At 38.7% G+C, this 23,404-nt stretch overlaps 1 protein-coding gene across 8 annotated transcripts in view; it reads right to left on the bottom strand.

Moving 5' to 3' along the window:
* OPHN1 (oligophrenin 1) overlaps positions 1-23,404 on the bottom strand; it is a 600,363-nt gene that overhangs the window by 237,423 nt on the left and 339,536 nt on the right. For 6 of the 8 annotated variants that reach the window (XR_014136815.1, XM_081793552.1, XM_081793554.1 and 3 more), the window contains 7 exons: positions 22,510-22,639; positions 19,867-19,967; positions 15,869-15,963; positions 4,996-5,074; positions 2,682-2,715; positions 2,104-2,166; positions 396-470 (listed from right to left, as the gene is read on the bottom strand). Coding sequence is in view for 7 of the 8 variants with exons in the window: in XM_081793552.1 (XP_081649678.1) it covers positions 396-470; positions 2,104-2,166; positions 2,682-2,715; positions 4,996-5,074; positions 15,869-15,963; positions 19,867-19,967; positions 22,510-22,639 (577 nt within the window). In the remaining variant the exon portion in view is untranslated. The remainder of the gene's footprint in view (positions 1-395; positions 471-2,103; positions 2,167-2,681; positions 2,716-4,995; positions 5,075-15,868; positions 15,964-19,866; positions 19,968-22,509; positions 22,640-23,404) is intronic. The other 2 variants (XM_081793555.1, XM_081793557.1) reach the window with 1 other exon arrangement.

Raw genomic sequence — 23,404 nt, 5'->3', positions numbered from 1 at the left:
ATGTTGAGTCACAGAAGTCACATAGGGAGAAAGCTACAAAAAGGAGGGAGTGGTCAACAAGGAGATCAAGCAAGATAGAAACTGAAAATTGTCCCCTAGATTTCACAGATGATACCTTCTAAGCCTGGTGAAAATATTTTCAGTGGAGAGGCTGGGGTAGAAGCCAGATTGCAAAGGCTTTGATGAGTGAGTATGATGTGGAGAAGAGATGCTAGTTGTTTCTTCAAGGCAAGATTGTCTCTGACACAGGGTTGGCAAATATGTGTACATTTCTCCTTTGAAAATATTTTTTAAAACATTCTACAACCATTGCTAAAGCAATGTCTCATTTCTTTTATAGTCACATTTCTTTCAATACACAATTTCCAATGAGAATAATGAAATTAATTTGTTACCAAAAAAGGCATTCAGCAGCTTCTGAACCTGGATATTGCTGCCCACAGTACGGTACAATCCTTCTGTCTTGATCCCTAGGGAAAAGAAAATCAGGTCAGTTTTGTTTATACAGCTAGAGCTTTCATTTCCCTCTAGGTAGAAAAAGTAGGTACTTTCACCCTGGCATCAATTCAAACAAGAAAGGGTCTCCTACTCTCTCCTAGCTTTCTAGCCCTCCCCTGCAATAGGGGGCCAGTTTTGAAGCAGCTCTCCAAATTATTCTCTCCATACTTTCATTTGGATTATACGGAGGTTTCATTAGTGTGAACAGAAGAGAATATACACTCTAGTAAATAGAAAAATATGGTTAGGTTGATAGCAGCAGATGGCTGAGAATAGTGCTGCCATCTTGGAAAGGAGCTAGAGTTTAACTGATAAAGGAGGAAATATCAATCATCAAGCTGCCCATGAGCAGCAATATAAAGGAAGAAAGGCCTGAACTATGGCAAATGTGAAACAAAAGGCTATTTTGTGTATGGGGAAAGATTAAAGCAACATTTCAAGGAAAAAAAGAGGCTTGGCTCATATACTACATGCCCACATTCTAAATATTCCCAGAGAGAATCTAGAGAGTATCATGAACATGGAAAAACACAGATTCCACATTTGTCTGAGTTAAGCTTTGCACCCCATCAATTTTTTTAAATTTATTTATTGAAATTCAAGTTATTAACATAGAGTATAGTATTGGTTTCAGGAATAGAACCTAGTGATTCACCACTTAACATATAACACTCAGTGCTCATCCCAACAAATGCCCTCCTTAATACCCATCACCCATTTAGCCAGAAATTTTTAAACCAATATGTATTACGGCAGAAATTGAACTCTTATTTATTTGTGATGGAACCATCATAACACTACTTGAGGAGTGCCCATTAGTAGTTCAGAATACTTTAAAAGCCATTTGAAGCTCTTTGCCTTGTTTCTGAAATACAAGAAGCTGTACATATTTAATAGATATAACTTGGTGAGTTTGGAGATAAATGAAACCATCACCATAATCTATGCATAAACATATCTATCACCTTTAAAAGTTTTCTGCTGTCCTCTTTTTTCTTTAGTATTTTTTCCAATAAAAACTCAATACAAAATCTACCGTCTTAGCACATTTAAGTCTGCAATACAGTATTATTTTTTTTAATGTTTATTTATTTTTGAGACAGAGAAAGACAGAGCATGAATGGGGGAGGGTCAGAGAGAGAGGGAGACACAGAATCTGAAGCAGGCTCCAGGCTCTGAGCTGTCAGCACAGAGCCCGACGCGGGGCTCGAACTCACGGACCGTGAAATCGTGACCTGAGCCGAAGTCGGATGCTTAACCGACTGAGCCACCCAGGCGCCCCTGCAATACAGTATTATTAACTATAGCTTTATGCTGTACAGCAGATCTCTTGTATAACTTAGAACTGTGTACCATTTGATTAATTAAGCTATTTCTCTTTAAAAGGAAAAAAACCACAAATTATTCCAATATGCTTGGATACCACTGGTTTGGAACTTGCTGGAATTTTACAAATTTGTGTCTAGTGTTCAAGGTATATAGTCTTCATTCCTAAAATGAGTCCTGAACAATAAATGACATCATTGCTACTTTCAAGAAATTGACCCAGGATAAATTCAGAGTGACCAGATTCAAACACTGCCAATACTCTGGTTCAAATCTTACCTTTTGTCTCAATGACATTGATGCACTTTCTAACAAACTTGAACCCTATGTCATTCAGCTCCACTGTTTCAAATAAAGGAAAACAAAGTTAGATCCACTATAACAAGCTTTACCTACCAAGTATTTATTGATCATGTTAGGAGACTGCAGTTAGAGAATAAGGGGTATGGTTTTTCATCTCCAATACTCTTAAATGGAAAGGTCTTTGTATTCAGGGGGAACTTAGAGTTTTTACTCTTATTACACAAAATGCTTTAATTATCCCTTTGCATTATGTTTGTTTTAGGTAGTAGCAACATCAAACGTGAAATGGTGGGCTAGAAATGCACATAATTTCTATCATGTGTTTAGAACAAGAAAGAGATAATGTTCTTCTCTATATTAATATTACTGCCCACAACATAAGCCAAGATAAAGTGACTTCCTTATTTCAATAAGTAGACATATTTAAAAAAAAATAGGTCTGAATTCTACTCCACACAGTTGCATCCATAAACACACTTGAATCAATATTACATATCACAGATGATAGGAAAACTGGCAGTTTGTAATGTCAATAGATTGTAAATTTGACTCACTTTCTTCCTGTTTTGTTATGGGGCTGTGGTAGATCTACAAAAGAAGAGAAAGAGCCATGTCTATTGTGAATCACTATAGGTAAGTACAGCAAATAATACTAACTCTCTTTCCCCAGAAAGTCCATCAAAACCATTAGTGACTCTAAGGCTTTAATGGAAAAGTGGGCTAAACAGAATCATCTTTGACTAGGTCCCTAGAAAACAACTGATTTAACAAATCTGAAGACTAAACTAGATTCCAAGTAGCTCACTATAGCTGAAGTTGTTGCCTACCTATTTTAGAGATTTACTTATGTAAAACTTGGAGAACTTTTCTGATAGAGCAAGAGAAACAGTCTCCTTATGGGACCTGGGTAGTGGGCATTGATGGTAAAATTTAAATGTGCCCAATACCAACCTCCTACCCCAAAGGCTAATTAATGGGTATTTCTCTGTAGAAAAGCAAGTGTCTGTCTGAAAGAGATCCACACACTGACCAAGATTTCTTTGAGTTATCGTGAAATACACATCACGATAGCTATGTGAGAGGCCAAACAGGAGATCCTTGACTCTTGAAGTCTAGCCTGGCTCTTTTTTTCATTATAAATTTTATTCATTATAAAATCTTGGGCATGTCCTTTTCATTCTCTATTCTTCAAACTTCATATCTCTAAAATGATTTGAGTTGGAGTAGATGTTCCTTAAAGTCCCAATCTTCTTTGATACTTTAAGCAAAGGCATGCATATCATGTATAAAATTAGTGAAATGGGGTGTTTAGCAAGGCAGCAACAATAACAATGTGAAACTGCAGGAAATAAACCTTCTGTACAGTATCTGTTAGAGTCCACTTTAACAATCTCTCCTTTTAAAAGAAAACTTTCTGCATATGTGTGTATACCCATGGATATTTCAATGAGAGAGATTTCTGTTCTGGGAAGCCCTTGCTGCCACTTTTATAAACAAGTTATTTGTGAAAAGTCTAGCATAATCGAGTTGTTAAGGATCCACATTCAGTGGACCCATGTTCTATTATCATTCTCCACAAAAAGCCATCTGCATCCTTCGATCTTTAAAACTTAAAGGGAGAACAAGTTCCAATGACGGAATTAAGAATAAAATGTTTCACTGAGCCTGCTACCATCTTCCTCGAGAAACATCATAGGCATGCAATAGTTAAGCTCCAGTCTTCTGGGAAGGAGGGAGGAGCAACAGGTCATGGGCTACTTCCTGTATGACAATCCTCATAACACCCCTTCTCTCTTTGCTACCTTCTTGGTTGCTATAAGTACATTCTGAAATCTGTGCACTTCTCTTTAGTTTCCAGGGCACTGAGGAGACACAGAAAGAAAACCTTGGAGTATTTCCCCTCTTAGCACATTTTTGCCTTGAACAAAACAAAGATATTAGACTGTACACAAATACTATGGAATCTCAGTAGCTTCACACTCATTCTTTATCCCACTTCCATTCATTCAATTTTTCAAAGCAACTCTGTGAGGTAGATAGAATAGAGATGATTCAACCCTTTTTACTGAAGAGAAGAAAACTGAGTCTCAGAGAGATAGAATACCTTGCCCAAAGTCACACCACCACTGATGGCACAACTGGGATCCAAATTCAGGCTTTTGTAAATCTAACGGTAGGAAGCTAATATTATTTCATACACCACTAGAAGAAATTTACTTGGAAGATACTGAAGAAAAAAAAACTCTCTTCAGGAATTTATGACTCTTCAGATTGGTCTTTCTATGACAATCACTAAACCTTTTAAGGTATTGCTTGTCCTCCTGTGTAACAATGTTCTAAATGGAGTGGTACATCTTGGGATATAGGATGGTAGCACCATCTTCTCCACCAGCTATACCTTTAAAGAGAATAAGCTGACATGGGAATGTAAAATAGGGGCAGCAAAACCCTTTTGAATAAAATCTTAATAAATCCTTATTCACAGTTATGAAAATTATTTTCCACCTTTCTATATGAACACATTAATTTTATAAACTGACAAAAGGGCTTAATTTTCTTTAAGAAGATCTTGTAGGCACAGCTGCATAATCTAACACTGAAGCAAGAAGCTAAGAAACCTGGATTCTATCTAGGCCCAACTTTTATGTCTTTTCAGATAGTAATCCTAGAGAAGTCCCTCATCCTCTATGGAACTCAAATTGCCTTACTTTTTAAACAAAAAATGTTGAGTAAACAATTCCTTCTAACTCTAAAATTTTGAGTCTGAAGATCTAACTCTTTAAATGTCCTAGACCCACTAGTACCACCAAGGGTACTCATATATTGGACTATATTGCTAAGTTTCTACAGTGTCCTCACGTAACTTACAGGTTCTTTTCCATCCATGGCTTCCATCCATAGCCTTCTGTTAGCTTCCGAAAGAGCTTGCAAAGTTATGGTTCCTGGCCTATAGAAAAAAATGACAAGTTAAAAGCAGAAAACTCACCTAAAAAATGGAACCTGGTTCTACCAGGAACCTTATAAAGCAGCTTAGAGAGGCTGATCTAGGGTCCCTATCAGCCCTGGAAGGTGTCACACCGAGCAGACACATATAGAATTCCAATTTTTCAAAATCTCCTTTACTCAAAAAAACAATAGAACATTTACAAAACAGTATCTTTGGGAACCCTGGAGAAGGTGGTATCTTGGCAGCCTCATGCCAGGGTCAGGCAAGGAAATAGAGTCAGATGTCAAGACACCTCACCATTATACATACTTAAATTGGCTCGATTGCACTTGAGCCTAACTGTGGCTCTCTCTGCCTTTCTCTCTTGGAAGCTGTAAGTTTGTTCTGGGCACTAGGAATAAGCATGTTCAGCCACAAAAAAAGATGTCTGTGCTACTTCCACCACCTATGATGTCAAAGGAGTATTTCTAGATGGAAATAATTCAACATGAACACTGGCTCAGTACAGGGAGGAGGGCTTTTTGCTGACTTAAGCAATTTTATGACTAATAATAACTAATAGTTATTGAGTGCTCACTATGTACCACATTCTGTTCTAAGTACTTTATAGGTATTAATTCATGAAATCTACCAGGAACCTTATAAAACAGGTACTATATAGTAATCCCTATTTTACAGAAGGGGAAGCTGAAGCACAGAGCTCTTAGCTACGTTCACACAGTGGGTAAGTATAGAGCCAGAATTTGATTTTAGGAATTCCGGTCCAGCAGTCTTTCTTTTCTTTCCTTTTCTTTTTCTCTTTCTTTTTCTTTTCTTCCCTTCCCTTTCTCCTCCCCTCCTCCCCTTCTTTTCCTTTCCTTCCCTTTCCTTTCCTTTCCTTTCCTTTCCTTTCCTTTCCTTTCTTTCTGCCATCTTCTTTCTTAACCACTATACTACAAGGCTTCTCCATGGAAGATGGCCTCAAAACCATTTTTTGGTATTTATTTGTAGGCTACCTTTAACCAGAGATACTCCAAGTTGATATACTCTGTATGGCCTTTTTAGACCTTCATGACTAAACTGGGAATTGCAGATTGGACATATCATTGCAAACATAAATCTTCCTCACATTATCTGTGTATCTGCATCATTATGAGAAACTGGTTCCTCTTGTTCCTTCTATGTTAAGACTCTCAGAGTCACAAAATGATAAGAATAATGTCAAGAGAGCTCAGAAAGCCTGGAAAAGTAACTTGGGCTCTATGGGCTTCAGTTTCTGTATCCATAAGGGTGTCAGACAAGATGAACTGGAAGGTCCTTTCCAGTTTTGATATCATAGGATTCCTATTCTATCTTCCATTCTTTTATTCCATTAAAGTACATTTTAAAAAGGAAAGTCTCCAAGTCTTTAAGTCAAATCAACTGAAAACCAGGACTTGGCTTTGGGAACTGGATTCTTTCAAGTTTACCTTTCTCTAACAAATAGCCAACCTTCTGGATATATTACATGGGGATAGAAAGTTTAGAAATAGTTTTGGAAAGATAGGAGCCCAGCTGAATCCTGAAGGCAAAAAGAAGGAGAACAAGTAAATTGAGAACAGACTTAAAAGCAGACAGTGTAGATCAGGTATGATATTAATCCCATTCTGGAACTCAGCTTCCCTATCTGGGAAATCAAAAAGCCAGTGTGTGTCTTCCCTTAACTGTAAAGAGAAGCTGAAATAATAAATAAGTAACTATTTAAGAAGCATTTGAAGATTCTCAGGTGCTACAGAAAGTCAAATTCAAAGAATAATCATAAGAACAGGATGACAAAGTAGAAAGAACATTGACTTCTAGTCCAGGCTCTTCCATTGACTATCTTTATTATCTAAGACAAATCCCTTGCGCTCACCAAGGTCCCAGTCACTCAATCTGGAACAAAAAGGCATATACAGCATATGTGCAGTATAGTGTAATGGTTGAGTGTGGGCTTGGAGACTAAAATTCCTGGATTCCAATCCGGGCTCTACCGTTTGCTAGCAGTGTTACCTAAGTTGCTTAATTTCTCTCTGTCTCCTTGTATTCCTTTGTGAAATTGTGAAATACAGTCACCTCATATGACTGTAGTGAGGAATAAAGGAAATTATACAATTTCAAGGGCTGAGAATGGTACCTGGCACATAGAAGTTACTCTGCAAATGTTAGCAGTTGTTGTTTGTTATTGTTATTATTATTATTGCACTTCAAGCTCTATGAGCTATAAGTCTGTGGTTTTAAATACTGGCAGCAAAGCTAATTAAAGAAAAAAGTTATCCTCTATTCCTTAGATAGAAAAAGGGACTCAAAGAGCTCTTTGCTCTCTGTGCTTCAGGGACATGAGTACAGGTACCCAATGCCTGCTGGGAAGTCTGACTTTATTTTTTATATCAGATTTACTAGCCACTAAAGCAGATGTCACATCCCTCAGATAACTCCATGTGCACACATGTACCTCATCACCTGTTCGTTATTTCATTTGATCCTTTATTTCACAGCATATTTATTCTCATTCTAAGATGATGTAGCAAAATTAAAAAGAACATGGAGTTTGTAAACCTCTAAAGAAGTGTTTGAGCTCAGCCTTGCCACTATGTGACTTTGGGCAAGTCACTTAATGTAGTCAAGTCTCAGTTTCCCCCACCTGTAAAATAGAGGAGGGATTCAATGACTGAATGTTTTTTCTGTGCCCAATATGTGGTAACGTAAATCACAGACACAACAAAACTTTAATTCCTGGGTTCTAGTCTAAGAATTCCTTAGTGTTAGGAGTGGGAAAAATACATTTAAAAATAAACACCAAATATTGTACCTACCATGAGCCATGCATAGTACTAGGTACAAGATATATGAAGATAAACTGGTCCCAGCCCCTAACCTCAGGGCCAAACTGTCTGCAACTGCTTTGTGTATATGGGAATATTATTTGCAAGAAGCTTGCAAATTTAAGCTGAAAGGGGAATCAGAATGAAACTAGACACACATAAAAAAATTTAATTTCTTTTAAGCACCTTGATGTTGCAGAGCCAGAGACACTAAAAGTTCATGAAAGAGAAGCCACAGGCAATAGTCATTTTCCCCAATAAATAGTATAGTTCCCCCTTCCAACTAGACCTGAAGCTATTGGAAAAAATGAGTGACATCTTTATGGTTACCAGTAACAATGTTTACTATCACAACCATCTTTGGTCAGGACCATCCATTTTTAAGAAAGAAATCACATAGATTAAAAAACAGAAATTTCAAATGTGGAAAAGGACTTCCTACTTTTTTCCAGACTGAAAAAAAGAGCCCTCATCTCTTAGTCTAATCTTTATGATTCCAGTCACTGATAATTTTGTTCATATGACACTGTAATTCAAACTTCAAGCCCCCTTATAGGAATCTGACCATTTTGTTAAATTCTATTCTATTAAGCAGTAACAAAAACATAGAAATAATAGACCAAAATAACACATAGAAACATTTATTCACTGAATTTTAGATCAACTTCCCAACTATATAACATGCTTTTCTCCAAAATACCTCCAAATGCGGATACTCGGGAGAGGGAGGGAAGATGGCAGCATAGGAGGACAGTGGGCTGACCGCCGGTCCTGCCGATCACTTAGATTCCACCTACACCTGTCTAAATAACCCAGAAAACCACCAGAGGATTAACAGAACGGAGTCTCCGGAGCCAAGCGCAGACGAGAGGCGCATGGAAGAGGGTAGGAAGGGTGGCGAGGCGGTGCGCGCTCCACGGACTGGCGGGAGGGAGCCGGGGCAGAGGGGCGGCTCGCCAGCCAAGCAGAGTCCCTGAGTCTGGCAGGCAAAAGCGGAGGGGCCTGACGGACTGTGTTCTGACAGCAAGCCCGACTTAGCGTCTGGGAGGTCATAAGTTAACAGCTCTGCTCAGAAAGCGGGAAGGCTGGAGGACAAAGGGAGGGAGAGCTGCTGAGGCCCTGGACGACAGAGCTCAGTTTGGTGGGGAACAAAGGCGCTCACCAGCGCCATCTCCCCCGCCCATCCCCCAGCCAAAATCCCAAAGGGAACCAGTTCCTGCCAGGGAACTTGCTCCCTCTGCACAAACACCCAACACAGGGCTTCTGTGGAGCCAAACCTCCAGCAGCAGATCTGACTCCCTCCCGCTGCCACAGGGCCCCTCCTGAAGTGGATCACCTAAGGAGAAGCGAGCTAAGCCTGCCCCTCCTACCCCCATGCACCTTGCCTACCCATCCCAGCTAATACGCCAGATCCCCAGCACCACAAGCCTGGCAGTGTGCAAGTAGCCCAGACAGGCCATGCCACCCCACAGTGAATCCTGCTCCTAGGAGAGGGGAAGAGAAGGCACACACCAGTCTGACTGTGGCCCCAGCAGTGGGCTGGGGGCAGACATCAGGTCGGACTGCGGCCCCGCCCACCAACTCCAGTTATACACCACAGCACAGGGGAAGTGCCCTGCAGGTCCTCACCACTCCAGGGACTATCCAAAATGACCAAACGGAAGAATTCCCCTCAGAAGAATCTCCAGGAAATAACAACAGCTAATGAACTGATCAAAAAGGATTTAAATAATATAACAGAAAGTGAATTTAGAATAATAGTCATCAAATTAATCGCTGGGCTTGAAAACAGTATACAGGACAGCAGAGAATCTCTTGCCACAGAGAGCAAGGGACTAAGGAACAGTCACGAGGAGCTGAAAAACGCTTTAAACGAAATGCAAAACAAAATGGAAACGACGACGGCTCGGATTGAAGAGGCAGAGGAGAGAATAGGTGAACTAGAAGATAAAGTTATGGAAAAAGAGGAAGCTGAGAGAAAGAGAGATAAAAAAATCCAGGAGTATGAGGGGAAAATTAGAGAACTAAGTGATACACTAAAAAGAAATAATATACGCATAATTGGTATCCCAGAGGAGGAAGAGAGAGGGAAAGGTGCTGAAGGGGTACTTGAAGAAATCATAGCTGAGAACTTCCCTGAACTGGGGAAGGAAAAGGCATTGAAATCCAAGAGGCACAGAGAACTCCCTTCAGACGTAACTTGAATCGATCTTCTGCACGACATATCATAGTGAAACTGGCAAAATACAAGGATAAAGAGAAAATTCTGAAAGCAGCAAGGGATAAACGTGCCCTCACAAATAAAGGGAGACCTATAAGACTCGTGACTGATCTCTCTTTTGAAACTTGGCAGGCCAGAAAGGATTGGCACGATATCTTCAGTGTGCTAAACAGAAAAAATATGCAGCTGAAAATCCTTTATCCAGCAAGTCTGTCATTTAGAATAGAAGGAGAGATAAAGGTCTTCCCAAACAAAAACTGAAGGAATTTGTCACCACGAAACCAGCCCTACAAGAGATCCTAAGGGGGATCCTGTGAGACAAAGTACCAGAGACATCACTACAAGCATAAAACATACAGACATCACCATGACACTAAACCCGTGTCTTTCTATAATAACGCTGAATGTAAATGGATTAAATGCGCCAACCAAAAGACATAGGGTATCAGAATGGATAAAAAAACAAGACCCATCTATTTGCTGTCTACAAGAGACTCATTTTAGATCTGAGGACACCTTTAGATTGAGAGTGAGGGGATGGAGAACTATTTACCATGCTACTGGAAGCCAAAAGAAAGCTGGAGTAGCCATACTTATATCAGACAAACTAGACTTTAAATTAAAGGCTGTAACAAGAGATGAAGAAGGGCATTATATAATAATTACAGGGTCTATCCATCAGGAAGAGCTAACAATTATAAATGTCTATGCGCCGAATACCGGAGCCCCCAAATATATAAAACTATTACTCATAAACATAAGCAACCTTATTGATAAGAATGTGTTAATTGCAGGGGACTTTAACACCCCACTTACAGAAATGGTTAGATCATCTAGACACACGGTCAATAAAGAAACAAGGGCCCTGAATGATACATTGGATCAGATGGACTTGACAGATCTATTTAGAACTCTGCATCCCAAAAAACAGAATATACTTTCTTCTCGAGTGCACATGGAACATTCTCTAAGATAGATCATATACTGGGTCACATAACAGCCCTTCATAAGTTTATAAGAATTGAAATTATACCATGCATACTTTCAGACCACAATGCTATGAAGCTTGAAATCAACCACAGGAAAAAGTCTGGAAAACCTCCAAAAGCATGGAGGTTAAAGAACACCTTACTAACGAATGAGTGGGTCAACCAGGCAATTAGAGAAAAAATTAAAAAATATATGGAAACAAACGAAAATGAAAATACAACAATCCAAACGCTTTGGGATGCAGCGAAGGCAGTCCTGAGAGGAAAATACATTGCAATCCAGGCCTCTCAAGAAACAAGAAAAATCCCAAATACAAAATCTAACAGCACACCTAAAGGAAATAGAAGCAGATCAGCAAAGGCAGCCTAAACCCAGCAGAAGAAGAGAAATAATAAAGATCAGAGCAGAAATAAACAATATAGAATCTAAAAAAACTGTAGAGCAGATCAACAAAACGAAGAGTTGGTTTTTTGAAAAAATAAACAAAATTGACAAACCTCTAGCCAGGCTTCTCAAAAAGAAAAGGGAGATGACCCAAATAGATAAAATCATGAATGAAAATGGAATGATTACAACCAATCCCTCAGAGATACAAACAATTATCAGGGAATACTATGAAAAATTATATGCCAGCAAATTGGACAACCTGGAAGAAATGGACAAATTCTTAAACACCCACACTCTTCCAAAACTCAATCAGGAGGAAATAGAAAGCTTGAACAGACCCATAACCAGCGAAGAAATTGAATCGGTTATCAAAAATCTCCCAACAAATAAGAGTCCAGGACCAGATGGCTTCCCAGGGGAGTTCTACCAGACGTTTAAAGCAGAAATAATACCTACCCTTCTCAAGCTATTCCAAGAAATAGAAGTGGAAGGAAAACTTCCAGACTCATCTATGAAGCCAGTATTACTTTGATTCCTAAACCAGACAGAGTCAGTAAAAAAAAGAGAACTACAGGCCAATATCCCTCATGAATGTGTATGCAAAAATTCTCAATAAGATACTAGCAAATCGAATTCAATGGCATATAAAAAGAATTATTCACCATGATCAAGTGGGATTCATTCCTGGGATGCAGGGCTGGTTCAACATTCGCAAATCAATCAACGTGATACATCACATTAACAAAAAAAAAGAGAAGAACCATATGATCCTGTCAATCGATGCAGAAAAGGCCTTTGACAAAATCCAGCACCCTTTTTTAATAAAAACGCTTGAGAAAGTCGGGATAGAAGGAACATACTTAAAGATCATAAAAGCCATTTATGAAAAGCCCACAGCTAACATCATCCTCAACGGGGAAAAACTGAGAGCTTTTTCCCTGAGATCAGGAACACGACAGGGATGCCCACTCTCACCGCTGTTGTTTAACATAGTGCTGGAAGTTCTAGCTTCAGCAATCAGACAACAAAAGGAAATCAAAGGCATCCAAATTGGCAAAGATGAAGTCAAGCTTTCGCTTTTTGTAGATGACATGATATTATACATGGAAAATCCGATAGACTCCACCAAAAGTCTGCTAGGACTGATACATGAATTCAGCAAAGTTGCAGGATACAAAATCAATGTGCAGAAATCAGTTGCATTCTTATACACTAACAATGAAGCAACAGAAAGACAATAAAGAAACTGATCCCATTCACAATTTCACCAAGAAGCATAAAATACCTAAGAATAAATCTAACCAAAGATGTAAAAGATCTGTATGCTGAAAACTATAGATAGCTAATGAAGGTAATTGAAGAAGATATAAAGAAATGGAAAGACACTCCCTGTTCATGGATTGGAAGAATTAATATTGTCAAAATGTCAATACTACCCAAAGCTATCTACACATTCAATGCAATCCCAATCAAAATTGCACCAGCATTCTTCTCGAAACTAGAACAAGCAATCCTAAAATTCATATGGAACCACAAAAGGCCCCGAATAGCCAAAGTAATTTTGAAGAAGAAGACGAAAGCAGGAGGCATCACAATCCCGGACTTTAGCCTCTACTACAAAGCTGTAATCATCAAGACAGCATGGTATTGGCACAAAAACAGACACATTGACCAATGGAATAGAATAGAAACCCCAGAACTAGACCCACAAACGTATGGCCAACTCATCTTTGACAAAGCAGGAAAGAACATCCAATGGAAAAAAGACAGTCTCTTTAACAAATGGTGCTGGGAGAACTGGACAGCAACATGCAGAAGGTTGAAACTAGACCACTTTCTCACATCATTCACAAAAATAAACTCAAAATTGATAAAGGACCTGAATGTGAGACAGGAAACCGTCAAAACCCTAGAGGAGAAAGCGGGAAAAGACCTCTCTGACCTCAGCCGTAGCAATCTCTTACTCGACACATCCCCAAAGGCAAGGGAATTAAAAGCAAAAGTGAATTACTGGGACCTTATGAAGATAAAAAGCTTCTGCACAGCAAAGGAAACAACCAACAAAACTAAAAGGCAACCAACGGAATGGGAAAAGATATTTGCAAATGACATATCGGACAAAGGGCTAGTATCCAAAATCTATAAAGAGCTCACCAAACTCCACACCCGAAAAACAAATAACCCAGTGAAGAAATGGGCAGAAAACATGAATAGACACTTCTCTAAAGAACATCCGAATGGCCAACAGGCACATGAAAAGATGCTCAACGTCGCTCCTTATCAGGGAAATACAAATCAAAACCACACTCAGATATCACCTCACGCCAGTCAGAGTGGCCAAAATGAACAAATCAGGAGACATAGATGCTGGAGAGGATGTGGAGAAACAGGAACCCTCTTGCACTGTTGGTGGGAATGCAAATTGGTGCAGCCGCTCTGGAAAGCAGTGTGGAGGTTCCTCAGAAAATTATAAATAGACCTACCCTATGACCCAGCAATAGCACTGCTAGGAATTTGTCCAAGGGATCCAGGAGTACTGATGCTTAGGGGCACTTGTACCCCAATGTTTATAGCAGCACTCTCAACAATAGCCAAATTAAGGAAAGAGCCTAAATGTCCATCAACTGATGAATGGATAAAGAAATTGTGGTTTATATACACAATGGAATACTACGTGGCAATGAGAAAGAATGAAATATGGCCTTCTGTAGCAACATGGATGGAACTGGAGAGTGTGATGCTAAGTGAAAGAAGCCATACAGAGAAAGACAGATACCATATGGTTTCACTCTTATGTGGATCCTGAGACACTTAACAGAAACCCATGGGGGAGGGGAAGAAAAAAAAAAAGAGGTTAGAGTGGGAGAGAACCAAAGCATAAGAGACTGTTAAAAAGTGAGAACAAACTGAGGGTTGATGGGGGGTGGGAGGGAGGGGAGGGTGGGTGATGGGTATTGAGGAGGGCACCTTTTGGGATGAGCACTGGGTGTTGTATGGAAACCAATTTGACAATAATTTTCATATATTAAAAAAAATAAAGTTTTTGAAGAATTTTTGAAGAATTAAAAATAAATAAATAAATAAAATAAAAAATAAAAAATGGGCAGAAGACATGAATAGACATTTTTCTAAAGAAGACATCCAGATGGCTAACAGACACATGAAAAGATGCTCAACATCACTCATCATCAGGGAAATACTAATCAAAAGCAAAATTAGATATGACCTCACACCTATTGGAATGGCTAAAATTAACCACATGGGAAACAACAAGTGTTGTGAAGGATGTGGAGAAATGGGAACCCTGTTGCCCTGTTGGTGGGAATGCAAACTGGTGCAGCCACTCTGGAAAACAGTATGGAAGTTCCTCAAAAAGTTAAAAATAGAGCTACCCTATCACCCAGAAATTGCACTACTAGGTATTTACCCAAAGGGTACAAAAATACATATTTGAAGGGATACATGCATCCCAATTTTTATAGCAGCATTATCTACAATAGCCAAAGTATGGAAAGAACCCAAATGAATAAAGAGGTTGTGGTGCGTGTGTGTCTGTGTGTGTGTGTGTGTGTGTGTGTGTACCACATTATACACACACACACACACACACACACACACACACACACACACAATGAAATATTACTCAGCCACCAAAAAGAATGAAATCTTGCTAACTGCAATAATATGAATGGAGCTAGATTGTATTATGCTAAACAAGATAAGTCATTGAAAGACAAATACCACATGATTTCACTCATATGTGGAATATAAGAAACAAAACAAATGAACATATGGGATGGGGGAAAAGAGAGAGGCAAACCATAAAACAAGAATCTTAACTATAGACAACAAACTGAGGGTTGCTGTAGGGGAGGTGGGCAGAGGGGATGGGTTAATTGGGTGATGGGTATTAAGGAGGGTACTTGTTAAGCACTGGGTGTTGTATATAAGTGATGATGAATCACTAAATTCTACTCCTGAAACTAATATTATACTATATGTTAATTAACTGGAATTTAAATAAAAACTTCAAACTACAAAAAAAATTTAAAAAATGAATTTTTGTATGCTGTCCTTGCAGCATCACCAAATGTTGACCTCTGCATATCTGATAGCAAATTAAATCCTAGGAGTGATTTATTCTACCTAGAGTAGGTGAGGTGAAGCTGATTGAAGTTTCCCCAGAGGGAAACAGCTCTGGGCCAGGTCTAACAGGGATTCCTTCGAATGGCAGCCAGAAGAGCCAAGACGATGATGTCATGAACAGATTTTCTCACTTTCATCAATTAGAGATGACAAAGGAAAATAAAAGATCTACTCAGTCTCAGTATCTATCACATGGGGACATTGCCAATTCATACAATCACAGCTTACCTTTCATTAGTTTCTATATCAAAACAGAACCTTTTGTCGATAGACTCTGTCTTCCTCCTCACGCAGTACTTCAGCGTTAAGTCCAAGGGCCCCTGCTATAAGAGAAGGATTAATAGCCAATTTGAAAAAAAATGCACAGAGGCTTCTTCTGCCTCCTTAATTATCCTTAGGGTCACTTGGAAGGCATCTGTCAGGGCAGCAGGAGCAATGTGTAGTCTCACTGAGAACAGTAGTTGCAGAAAGGCGGCAGATGGTTTCTTCCTGCTCTAATAATTAATGGCTGAGACCAGGAGGAAATGCTCAGGGTAGATGACTATTCTTTTCCAATCATGGTAGATTAAATAGAAAGCTCATTACACATTAACATAAGGGGAGTATTGGAGAAATTGGCTGACCAAAAGGCATTAAGTGTACCAAATAAGGTAGGAAGTGGCTTTATGAAACCCTCCTTCCATTAAATTGGCAGATAGAGGAGAGAAGGCAAACATTTTCATTCTCCACCTCCAGACTCTTCAGGAAGACAGGAATCACGAAAGCAATCTCTCCAAAGATAGATCAGGGAGTAAGCAAATTTGAGTTATTTCTCAAAGTGCATTTGTTATTTCATACATGAAGAATAGTGTAGCCCCCCTTAGTTTTATGGACACTTAATAAGGCCATTGAAATCCACTCTGTTCACAGATTAAAATCCCCCAGTCCCATATTGTTCGGTTTCCCTCTATTATCTCAATAGAGACAACGTAGTATAGGAAAGAGAAGCAACATTTATCCATTACCTACTATGTGCCACATATTATCCTAGGTGTCTTCAAACCAACTTTCTTCATAACAACCCTTAGAAAGAACTGAAGCTCAGATAAAATGACTTACCTAAAGTCACGCGAGTCGGTATAGTGATAGTGGAAATAGCAATAAACTAGGAAGTCCATCCCAGTTATACCATTTAGTAGCTTGCAACCCAGGGCAAATCATTTCTGTCACTGAATCTTAACTTCACAATCTATAAATGGGGATAATGCTAACTAAACACCTTGTTCCCACCAAGTCAGAAACACTTCCCAAATGCCAGGTCTGTGTTTAGGTACTCTGCCCTCTAAACTGGACCATAGAGTTGATCCAGCTGATCAAAAAAGAATTCTTTCTCACTGGCACACTCAACCCCCTTTCAGGCCTATCTTTTTGCTGCTCCCACACTATAAAAACTCAACCTGAATTCATCCTTCAATCTGCCTTCCTTACCCCATTACTGAGGGGATCAAACATTACTAGCCTTTCAAGAGGACAGTAATTAACAGTATCATATACTGACCCTCCCTCTTTAAACTCATCTCCCTCAGGTTCAGAGGCATCATGGCTCCTTGGCCTACACCCTGCTTACTACTTCAGGTTTACTTCTAGCCACCCCAATCTGTTTTATGCCCCATCCATGCATAAGTACTCTTATTTCACACATATGTCATAGTCTTTCGTGGCTCCATAACTGCAAATAATGTTTCCTCCACCTGAAATGACTTTATCTATATTCTTTGCCTGGAAAAACTCTTAATTGTTCTACAAACTGCAGTTCAGCTTTCATTTCCTCCAAAATTCTTCCCAATCCCGCACACTGTTCACTATGTGTTTTCTGCATTATTTCTTTCCCCAATTGACTATGAACTCAAGGGGATGGACATTTTATTTATCTTTATCTCTCTAGCACCTAGTGAAGAATTACTGCTCCAGAAATTTTTATGAACTACAGTATTATTCTTGTCATTTTTCTGACGAGTAAAATTATATTAAGCAACATTATACAATTTACTTGGGGTCAAAAAGCTACTAGGCCACAGAGCTCAGATTTAAACCCAGTTTTTGAAACTCAAAATACAGCACTCTTTCCTCTTACCATAACTGCCTGACAGGGAAATGATGGGGATCTTCTAAAATAGCATTTAGGAAGATAATTCATAAAGTGAACAGAACAACACAGGTGGAAGGTGATAGGCTGAACTAGCAGGGAACACTGGCAAGTACCACAGTCAGAAAGAGGGTTAATTCCTCTATCTTCAAACTGAACTAATAAAACTTCACAGGGATGCTGAGAAAATAAATGAGGCACATGGCAAAAAGTGTCTAGCTCAGTGCCTGGCACACAGTAGACATTCAATAAATAGTGGATTATATGGTGTTATTATAGTCTCACTTACTCGTATGATTTACCTTTCTAAAACACAAACCAGTAATAGGAACTGACAGAAATGAAAAGAAGAAACCTTTTTCAACTTCATTTTATGGAAATTCAAGTTACTACTTACCTCCCTTTCCTTCTAAATAGAGAACCCAATTCCTCTTCCCACTCCGTAAGGAATCCCATATTAAAACTGCTTAGGCTAACACTACTGCAAGTTTTGCAAGCAGCCTCTTAATGAAATGGGACGAGGAAAAAAGAACTAAAATGAGAGCTTGCACTCATCTGCTAGGAGGATATGAAAGTGGCATCTACTGCTTCTGTCTTGAGCTTTCCAGTATGTGCCTGAGCAAGAGAGAAAAGGCCTAAATGAGCTTACTGTCTAAGAGAGTAACGTTAAAGGCTGGGATCTGGAAAGTAATGTGTGTAGAAAAAGAAAAGGAAGAGACCACAGGACAATGCTTCTTATAAGTACTAGCCAGTCAGATACATCAGCTGCATTCTGACAGAAATGGAACAAATTCTGTGATAGTGCACCAGATAAATTTATTGAAACCATACTGAAAGGTGCCTTGGCAGACTGGAAACTAAGGAGAGTTTTGGAATCATGAATGAGTAACTGGCCTACACAGAAGCATTGGATGAGGGTTCTGGAAATCCCATTTAGTACACTTCATTAGAGGTGATTTTCATCTCCAATACACATCCAAAACAGAGAACAAAATTTTTGGTTAAAGACACAAAAAAGCAGTTTTCAAGAGCCTGCCACCAAATCTCAGACCTCTCTAATTTTCTGTGGACAAGTAACACAAGAGAGATCTTCCATGGAAACCAGCAGCAGTGGAGAAAAATTGGCCCATTTTTTCTCCAAATTTCTGCCTACCTCAATTGCGTCTACTTATACCACCAAGGTCCAGCATTAGTAAATGGACCTTGTTTCATTTTTTAAACAATTTGTAAAGAACAGAAATCCTTAAAAACCCATGCATTAACACCCAGTTTGGGAGGCAGTTTAAAGGACACATTAAACTACTTTTAGAGTATGAAACGTTTGTCTATCAGCTTTTATCTTAATAAACCCTTGAGTGAGTGTGTGTGTGTGTGTGTGTGTGTGTGTGTATTTCCAAAGCCTCTACAAATACAGGCAAAAGTGAGATGACAGAATAAAAATTTTTGGCTGTGTGGTCATTATATTATATTATATTATATTATATTTTATATTATATTATACAGTATAGTATGTAATATATAAGATTAAGTTCTTCTGGTAGGTAAATATCTTCTCAGTATGTTAAACTCATCTTGACATTTTAGGGAATAGGGGAAGGTTTGGAGGACAGAAGAAGAGGCATCGACTGCTTAAATATATCTGAACATTACATAGAATATGGGGTATAGTTTATTCCATTATTCCAACTTTAGGAAACAGACATATTTATCTAAAAAAGCAATTTTGGAAAATGATATTTTAAACACTTGCTATTTAAAGGAATACTACAGTAGAAACTTATTAAAAGCAAGTAATACTATCCTCCTCCAATTCATCCATATCCTTGCAAATTTTCTTGTACAATGTGACAGGCACTTTTAATAATTTAATAAATGATCTTAAAGAGTATAGGCACTTTCAGAAGGCTTGACATAATAGATATCATTTTACTCAACTGAGTAGTATCTGGTCCAATTCAATCTTAGGCCAAGAAGAATACACAGAGTCATGATTCACATGACAGTGATGAACTTGATTCTTTGGCACTAAGTCAAGGTATACTCTTTTCTGAGATGCAGGCACAGATGCATTTCAAAAAATATGGCACACAAAAGAACTGACCTGCTTAGCACCTGGCTTCTGCTCCATAGGTGTCATGGTGAGCGTTTTGGTCTCTTTCTCATACTGGCAGTAATATTTGACCCAGGATATTCCCAAAGCCCCTACAATGATAGGCAAAAGTGAGCTGGCAGAATATATTTTTAGGCAGTATGGTCAATACACTCCTAAGATGGGAAGGGTCTACAGTCTGCTCTTCATAGTCATAGTGTTTCAGATCCAGCCCTAACCCTCCCCTGAACTCCAGCAGCCCTGCAGTGCCATCAACACACAGAACGTATGGAGATCCTAAAACTCATCAACTACTTTCCACATTGGCTCTAGCTTGCTCCAAATCACTCTCCTTGCCATATCCCCTATGAATGCTTCTACTACTTATCCTATTACTGTATGAGTTGGATACAACTGTAATCTTCTGCTCGTCTTTCCCTGTAACCTGCCATTTGACTGGTGGTTGGGTTCTGTCCATTCTATTCCTTACATGTCTCTCTTCCAGCTGCTTCATCCTCTCCATCCCTTTTAGACCTGAATTAGTTCAGGACACTATTGCTGAATTACTCTTAATGTTTTATTAAGTATTTCAGACAAAACAAAAATTCACTATTTCTCCACAATTAACCATGTCAGTGGTCTTCTCTCTGATTTCCCCTATCTCTGATCACTCTTTTCTAGTGCATTCTCCACTCTTTAGCTAAAGGAGTATTCTTAAAACACATATCTGTATATCATTTCTCTTATAAATCATGCATGGCTTTTCCACCATCTTTAAACTCAGGTTGGCCCACAAAATCCTTCATAATGTGATATTTACCTTTCCTACTTTGTCTTTTGCCACCCTCTATGGTCCTGTCTCATTGAATTACTTTCAGTTATCAAACAAAGAGTTGGTCATGTATTTTTAGTCCAAATTTTCAAGACATATTTAAGACTGAATGGGTCACCATTAATAATTACAAAAGGATTACAGGTATAAACCAGGGTTATTCTTGGCAAACCAAGAACCTGAAAATAGATTACATCCTCACATACCTCTGTGCCTGAGTAACATGCAATGGTATATACATGGAAATTTCTTCCCCCTTTTTTTGCCTATCAAACTCCCACTCATAATTCGAGTTCTAATTCAAACATTACTTCCTCAGTGAAGCCCTTAGATATATGCCCCAAATGCAATGCTCAGCACATTTCCTTATAATTCTTGACATAGTTGTCTATTTTCCTCCTCAGACTGTGAACTTGAAGGCAAAAATCAAGATTGATTCAGTTTTTAAAATCCCCCAGTGCACTGCACATTGTCTGGAAAAAAAGGATGCTCAATAAATATTCAACTGAGTAGCAATATCATATCCATTTGACAAATTAGAAAACTGGAGCTAGTTGATATTATAGCCAAGATTGCAAACTCATTATTTCCACCTCTTTTATAATATAGCAGTAGTTCTCAACCAAGGGAAATTTTGCCTCCCAAGGGACATTTGGCAACGTCTGGAGACATTTTAGGTTGTAGTACCTAGGGAGTGCTATTAGAATAAAGTGAGGACAGGGCATAGATGCTGCTAAACACCCTAAAATGTATATGATCCACCCCCCCTCCCCGACAAAACAAAGAATTACCCAGCCCAAAATGTCAATAGCACTGAGATTGAGAAATACTGCAATATAGAGTTGAAGGGATACATCTGAAAAGTGGAAGAACACATCTTTGAAAAATATCAAAAGTTAATTTCTCAAAGAGAGGAAAAGCATGATAATATCAATGCTTAAATGCCATGTTTTGTGAATTGCAGTAGTTTTTTGCCACTGGTAACATCTGAGTAGCTTCTTCTTCTTACTTCTCAGGTAAAATAATTATGGGCAGGGCTGAAATCACAGGCTTTGGGAGCACTGGGTCATAGTTCATAAGGAAAAGCAAACAGCATATGCAGGTTTTCATAATGTTATTTAGGAGGTAGGAAGGCTTGAATCTTCTGCAATATTCAGTAAGTGGATAAGTTAACTCATTTTCCTTGGTCAGCAATGAACAACTGTCATCCCATTGAAATCACAATGGTTGTTGTTTAGTGCTTTAAGAGCAACCATGTGCTTCTAAGGCAGTGAGAAGTATAGAGTATAGTGATACGAGCATAGGTTTTGGCATTTCACAGAATGGAGTTTACTCTTAGGACTGTTACTTGATAGTTGGGTGACTTTCAACTAGTGATCTCTCTAAACCTCAGTGGCCTCAAGTAAAATGGGTATGATAAGTGGTTTTAATGATCAAATGAAATAGTGTATTTAAAGTACTTAGCACCATGCCTGCCTGGCACATAGCAGGTGTAATAAATATTATTTTTCTGCCTCTTTTCCCTTACCACTTTTCCCCCCCCATCAGAGCCATCAGAAGGATTAAACAATTAACAATCCCCATTTTGAATCACAGAGAAAAACCTTAAATCTTATCATACCAGACCCTTTGTAAGACAAATTCCTAACCTCCCCCTCCAACTTCCCCTTCATTTTTTTTTTTAATCCACTATGTCCAGACTATTCTCCAAAGAGGTGTAGCTGTCAGGGGTCTGTGAACAATATAGGTTCCTGGAGTTTGGAGAGTGGCAAGTAGGTGACAGTCTACTGAAACCCAATGGGGATCCCTATATTCCCACACACATTTCTCTTGTGTATAGAGATAGCCTTCAATGGTTGGCTGTCCTGGAAGTTTGCATGTCTGGGGAGCTTCTTTCATCCTTTTCTTAAGTTCTTCCATCTCTTCCCGAGTACTGGAGAAATGATTTCTTGTCTGTTAAGACATTATCATCATAATTATTATCATTATCACCATTATGATATGATATTATGATATCACCATTATCACCATTATCATTATCACCATTATCACCTTATTAAAAAGCATTTATTGGTCAGAGATCCAGTGCAGAGTTTTCTTGGTTTTCATTATATGCTACAACACAGCAGAAAACAAATGTTGAACGGCATAGTGACGAGAAAACAATTTTATGGAGTGTAACAGTACTAAAGACTAAAAGGGAAACAGAAACATAAATAATATAACAATAAAACACATGTGGGAGACTTTTATTTTCTAATGGGAATGACATAAGGCTCCAATAAACAAGGGCTCTTAGAATTCTGAGCACCAGACTGACTTTCACTTTACAAGAAGGGAGACTATAAAGAAGGTTCCCAAAGATAATATTATCATGGCAACTTTTACGTTTTGCCTCAAGTAAAGTTACTGCCTATTTGACTCTGAATCAAATTCTAGCCATTAGGATAAAATACATGACAATGTACTCTTTGAAGATAGATCAACTGAAAAGTTATGTTTTCATATTCATGAAAAAAAAAGCTAATGGTAAGAAATAATATATGTACAACTACACAACTAAACACAATAGCAAAACACTGTTTGAAATATGGGTAAGAAAATCACTAGAGATAGGTCCTTAGCATCTAGCCTCAAGATTGTTATGTCAGTCAAAATGGTGATCTGGGCTGCCCTATCTTTTTGGGCCTACTCTACTGATCATCCTGTGAATGAATT

The sequence above is a fragment of the Panthera onca genome, chromosome X, assembly GCF_046562875.1.
Source record: "Panthera onca isolate mPanOnc1 chromosome X, mPanOnc1 haplotype 2, whole genome shotgun sequence".
In the NCBI taxonomy this organism is placed as follows: domain Eukaryota; kingdom Metazoa; phylum Chordata; class Mammalia; order Carnivora; family Felidae; genus Panthera; species Panthera onca.
The sequence above is the reverse complement of the archived record's forward strand: the minus strand, read 5'-3'. Positions and strand labels throughout refer to the sequence as shown.